Source organism: Nicrophorus vespilloides, unplaced genomic scaffold, assembly GCF_001412225.1.
Source record: "Nicrophorus vespilloides isolate i.1.1-1 unplaced genomic scaffold, Nicve_v1.0, whole genome shotgun sequence".
Classification (NCBI taxonomy): domain Eukaryota; kingdom Metazoa; phylum Arthropoda; class Insecta; order Coleoptera; family Silphidae; genus Nicrophorus; species Nicrophorus vespilloides.
The window spans coordinates 3,012-9,087 of NW_017096634.1; the positions used below are offsets into that span (position 1 = coordinate 3,012).

At 33.2% G+C, this 6,076-nt stretch overlaps 1 protein-coding gene across 1 annotated transcript; it reads right to left on the reverse strand.

Moving 5' to 3' along the window:
- Positions 1-3,419: 3,419 nt before the first annotated feature.
- LOC108557658 (forkhead box protein F1-B-like) lies at positions 3,420-5,186 on the reverse strand. The gene is made up of 2 exons (XM_017914264.1): positions 3,747-5,186; positions 3,420-3,680 (listed from the first exon to the last, which is right to left on the reverse strand). Exons 1-2 carry the CDS (start codon positions 4,753-4,755, stop codon positions 3,529-3,531), a joined length of 1,161 nt encoding a protein of 386 aa, XP_017769753.1. The 5' UTR covers positions 4,756-5,186; the 3' UTR covers positions 3,420-3,528.
- Between the last annotated feature and the right edge of the window lie 890 nt (positions 5,187-6,076).

Sequence of the window (6,076 nt, forward strand, 5' to 3'; positions counted from 1 at the left end):
GTCGAGATTGCCACCGATATAAAAAATATATTACAATTGAAGATTATACAAAATAGTATTAAGCATAGTTTAGGATAAAAGTATATTGTAATGCAAAAATCTAGTCTATTTTTGACTTGAAAGTTGTAAAAATAGTTTACAATAATCTAAAATTATTACTGAAATGAAACTTGCAGAAATGAATTCATTTCTTTTTTTGTAACAATAACTAAGAATTAGGATAATGTAAACATAATGCTTCGAAGATATTTGTGAATCTGGAGTATTTTTTTTACGAATGTCTTTTCAATTTCAAACTTTGCCAAATTCATATTGATTTTAGATTTTAAATTCTCCTTTAGTTGAATTAATTCTTCTTGCAAGGAGAAATCAATACCGACTGTGTCGATTTCAAATCTTTTTTTTGATAATCCAAGGCATCTAAATTTTCTAAATCTTTGTAACGAACATTGATTGAATTTTACAGCAAAATCAAAATCAAATTCACATTTCAAAATCACATTTTTACTAATAAGTTTGTTTACAAAAAAACATAAGCCTATGTTACCATAGGTTAATTAATTGTCAAAAGCAATTCTACTAGAGAATTGAAGATTTTAATGAAACGTTGCAAACAATTGCCTTTCGACAAACAAGTAACTTCTGTATTCAAAAGCAAATTATTATAGATTTCATCATTATTTTAGCACAATTGCACAAAACAATAATATATTTATATATTTAGTTATCGAAATCCCGATAACTAAAATCCGACAATAAAATCCCCGACATTTGAAATCCCGACAATATCTTTTCTTATTTGATATAGACTTAAAACAAATGAATTTAAAAAATGAACTTATTACGTAAATTAATTACTACGTGAATACAAAAAAGGACATCGATATTCTATTGTTTAGAGTAAAACCTGTGTTTTATCTCAAACTAATGTTCTTTTGATACTGTTAGGATTTTGATAATGTTGTTTTTTTAGTGTCAGGATTTTAACATTGTCGGTATTATAGTTGTCGAGATTTTAAATGTCGGGAATGTTATTGTCTGGATTTTGATATATATATATATAAAAACTACTATTATATTTACTTATATTTTATTTTCGACCCATAAAATTCTTATAGACCTTTCAAAATTCCACCTGGAATTGAAAAGTTGTAAAGAAAAACAGTTTTTCTTCACTTAATTTTTGGATTACGTTAGTTTTGTGAGTCATTCGCATTGGTAGAGATAAGATTGATAATAGTGAGCTGCACGAGTGTCGATGAATTAATAAATCTGATCGAGAGGAAGTGGCGAACCTCGCGGTTAGGTAATTCATATCTGACTAAACTAATTTGGAACGTTGATGATGCATTTTCGTTTTGTGTCCTTTTCATATCCATAAAAAAAGTATGTTAATTAGATTTGTTATAAGATTTCCAAATTACTTTAAATTTGTTAATGGAGTCATTAATTCTAAATTCAATTGAATTGTCTTTCGACGATGAAAACTGTTGGTAGCAACCAATATAAATTGAAGTTAGATATATTTTTAACATTAGGTAATGTTTAATAATGAAAAAAGAAGGTAAGATGATTTTAAAGAAGTGAATTTGGGCTGGAAATCTTTAACTGTTTAGATAAATTGATCAAATCGTCTTATGTAATTTAATTCAATTAGCGTTTTATCAAATGAACAGTTTCAATAAAATCTAGAATAATGACAAATCAAAGTTTCTAACTATTAGACGTAATCGTTTGACTGTACACGTAATATTATAATATATAGAGATAAGCGTTTAATTTTTTGTTTCGTTTGTTATTTCTGTTGGTGTGTGGAATCCCAGTCAGCTCTGATTTCTTTCTCGAATGGCGACATGCCGTCTGGCTTGTATTATTAACAAAGAATTATCGCGAAAACCGCAGAGTATTAGTAATAGTAACTTCCTGTAACGTAATTTATTTCTCATTTATTTATATTTTTTTTTTCAAAAATGTTATTAATAACCACCGATCGTGCACCGCAATCGTTTCCATTTCTGCGGTGATTTCAAATTGTCTTATGGTTGTTGGTCAGGTTTAAAAGAAACTTCTTAATTTATGTAGATTCTGATGCTGTATTAAATAGGTAAATCTAAGATTATTGTCAAAGTTAATTAATTTGATGCTTTAAAACGTTGACTGCCAACTACGAGATATCTCGTAGGTTGATTACTTGGCATACTACAAGTTATCTCGTCCCTTCATTACTTGCCATATACATAAGAAATAAAAAATCAGGTTTGGCTTAACTGAACAGAAAATACCATTATACAAAGTTTATTCAAATAGAAAAAGTTTATACAATGCAATAAATTTTTATTTTTTCTGCAAATTGGCTCTTTAGACCGAATTCTGTGGCAGTGAATGTGTTAAGCTAAGGTTTTTGATACTAGATGTAACGTATATACATGAATTAATTATTTTAATCATTTAATTAAAAAAACAAAAAACAATTTGACACAAAATCGTGCCATAAAACTTAAATATTGTTGAATAGTTTAATGAAAAAAAAAACATAAAATTTAGGGAGGAATTAAGTCTTATTTTTAATTGCCAAACGAGATAGAATAGAGGTCATAATAGACAAATCAATTCATAAAATATCTTCAAAAATCTAAAGAAGTGAATTCGTCCTGACGTAAAATTTAGATTCATTATTTAATGCCCTAAATACATTAAGAAATAAAATAATATTTGAGAGTAATTTGTTATTATTCGTTTTTCTATATAGTTTTCTAAATAAAATATTTGTTATAGTTTTATGTAATATAGAATTTTTTAAGTATTGTTTTGTTAATAAAAAATAAATAAGTTCTCTCTATTTTTTGTGAAAATTTATAAACCGGTTTTGTAAAAAAAAGTTTAATTATTCTAAAAATGATATTAAAAAAAACAATATCAAAAACATTATTTTGATTTAATGTAATTAAATAATAGATTGAAAGTTATTTATTTGTCTTATATAATGTAAAATTATCTAAAGTAAGAGATAAAATCTATTTATTCTTAAATGTGTTATGTTCAGTCTTGTGGTGTTTGTTAATAAAAAAGGTTAATTAATTACTAATCTTGTAAAATATGAATTGTAATCAAATTTAATGAAGGAGAAAAAAATACTTACTGGATGAATTTAATTATAATAAAGAGAATGTTTCATTTTATGAGACTTATAAAAAAAGATGGTACTGGAAATATGGAAGGAGTACAATAAATAAATACAAAATTGTTATAAATGTTTCTTTTTTTTTTGTTCAATAATATTTTAGATAAAATTTTAATTAAAAACTAAAAATCTTAGGAATTAAAACACATTTTTTCAACTTCCTTTAAACCGAACGAAAAGTATGTAGAACGTATTTACAAATCATTAAATATAGAAAACACATCTTGTCGTGGATCCCTCTTATTGCATTTATGGTTTCGTTCCGTTGACTTGGTAGAAAATCTTAATGTTAATAAATATGCGTGTGTATGTACAAGAAAAAGAAATGAGTTTAGCTGCTATGTAACTCAAATGGTGTACTTGACTTGATCGTAGTAGGTGTTGGCCGTGTTGGCGGCCGGCGGCGATGGGAGAGACGTCGGAATCGAAGGAGGCGGCGTGAGGTAGGGTTTCCTGTCGCACTGCTGGATGGAGGAGTTCGAGACAGAACTTCGAATTACTGTTGAATAGAATAATAAAAGAACAATAGTATTTTGTTGTTGTTGTTGATGCTGTTGGTACTTACTATTTTCGGCCGAGTTGGGCGATGGCAGGCTGTACTGGTAACCATGGAAATGATCTATGGTTGTTGGGGGTGGCGTGATGCCGTCGTGGTGCTGATCCTGCAGCGGGCTGATTGGAGGCTGCTTCAGGTAGGCAGAGGCGATGGACGGTTCTGGGTATGAGGGCAAGATGGACGTGGCCGAAGCCCAATCTCTTTCGCACTGCTGCTGGTAGACGGGATAGGAGTCGTAGTTGGAGTAATGAGATGCGGACACCGAGGACACCTGGGTCGGCGGTGTATTATAGGTGCAATTGGCGTAGTCCTGCGATTGCAAGGCGGCCTGATGATCGTACACGGGGTTGACTTGGTTGATCATGGCTGCGTTGATGTTACTGGCAGCAGAGTAGAAGGCCGGCGGAAACTGTGGATTCCTCGCCTGGCACTTCCTTCTGAATCCTCTTGGGCGACGGCGGAACGAGCCTTCCTCGAACATGAACTCGCTGGCAGGATCGATGGTCCAGTAGTGTCCTTTGCCCGGCCTTCCCAGACCTTTGGGTAACTTTATAAAGCACTCGTTGAGGGAGAGGTTGTGACGCACCGAGTTCTTCCAACCCTGATAGGAGCCTCTGAAGAACGGGAATCTCTGCTGCAGGAAGGTGTAGATCTCGCTGAGGGTGAGCCGTTTCGACGGCGAATGCTGGATGGCCATCACGATGAGCGCGATGTAGGAATAGGGCGGCTTCTCCTGCCGTCGCATTCCCGATTTTTTCTCGGTGCTGGAGGGCTTCGAGTCGGCCGAATCTGGAGCGGTACTTTCGGGCGTCGCATTCTGCTGCTCTTCCAGCTGCTCCGTGGATAGAATCACACTGCTGTGGTGCTGGTGCTGATGCAGATGAAGATGATGCAGATGCTGCTGTATATTGATGCTCTGGTGAACGACAGGCTGCTGCTGCGATTGCGACGGCAACTGAGTGGACCCGCTGACCTCCGTCAACTGTTGCTGCTGCTGCTGCTGTTCCTTCATGTTCATGATGCGACTTTATTCGGTAAACATTTACACTTTCAAGATAGTCCAAACAGATTTCCACTGGTCGCCTGCCTATATTACTACAAACATTTGATACGCGAGTTGTATATGTATGTATGTACGTTATGTGCGGATGATGATGGTTCAATGTATACGTATATATACGCGCACACATACACACACACACAAATATTGTATACAAAAGTTTTATATACAAACAAGCGCGACGATTCGATACACAATTTACACTGTGCGTATATATGTGTATATATAACAACCCTCTCTCGCTCACAGAAATTGTTTGTAAATTTCTTAGTGATATTAAAATGGATATAGTTATATTATGGATGTGCGTGTGTGCGACTGTACGTTCGTAGTTGGTTGTTGGTTGCGCACGGATCAACTGTCCGTACCGAGCAAACAGTCAAAACTGAAGCCTCAGACGATGGTTCTGATTCTGGCTCGACTTGCTTAGGCCTGGCTGATGGGAAGAACCCTCCACGCACTGCTCACAACACACACGCCCGTCCGTTCGTTCGTTTGCTTTCGCTCTCGCTTCCAACTACGTCTACGTGTGCTGAACTTCTTTCTTGTGTTTCACTCTTCTCCGTCCTCTATCTTGCACGTGTGCATCTGTGTTAGAGTGCAATGGGACATATGCAAGATCAAATGAGGAAGAAAGAAATACACACACACGCACATAGAGACAAAGTGAATACACCTTCACCATATACTTTTTTTTTGTTGTTGCAAAACTTTTCTTCGCTTTTTTCGTGTGACGCAATCCTACAGCGATATAAGCATTGATGATTGTAAAAACCCAACATCATGATCTAGAACGATTACCTAATTACCGACAAGTCTTATCAACGACCTCAAATCTTTCTCTTCGCAGAATGGCAACATCCAGTCTCACACATAATCATTATTATTTCACACAGTTTCCATGAAAACTCATATTTTCATAAAATGATACATTTCTTTATCAAACAAGAATAAATCACTGACTTACTTAATTTAAGTTTACTTAATTGAAGTTGAATAATTAAACATATATAAATTGAATAATTCTTGATTGATGTGAATTTGTTAATATTGAATAATGAACATTTGAAGAGTAATGAAAATTACATCATTAAACCGAATTATCTTTACGTTTTTTTTTTATCTAAATTTATATAAAGAAAAATTAATTTCATTTAACAAAATTATCTTTACGTTTTTTTTTATCTAAATTTATATAAAGAAAAATTAATTTCATTTAACAAAATTATCTTTACGTTTTTTTTTATCTAAATTTATATAAAGAAAAATTAATTTCATT

Coding starts and splice junctions, on each gene's coding strand:
- LOC108557658 (XM_017914264.1), bottom strand. CDS start 4,755: ATGAACATGAAGGAACAGCAGCAGCAGCAGCAACAGTTGACGGAGGTC. Junction 3,681..3,746: donor GCCCAACTCGGCCGAAAATA/GTAAGTACCAAC, acceptor TCTATTCAACAG/TAATTCGAAGTTCTGTCTCG.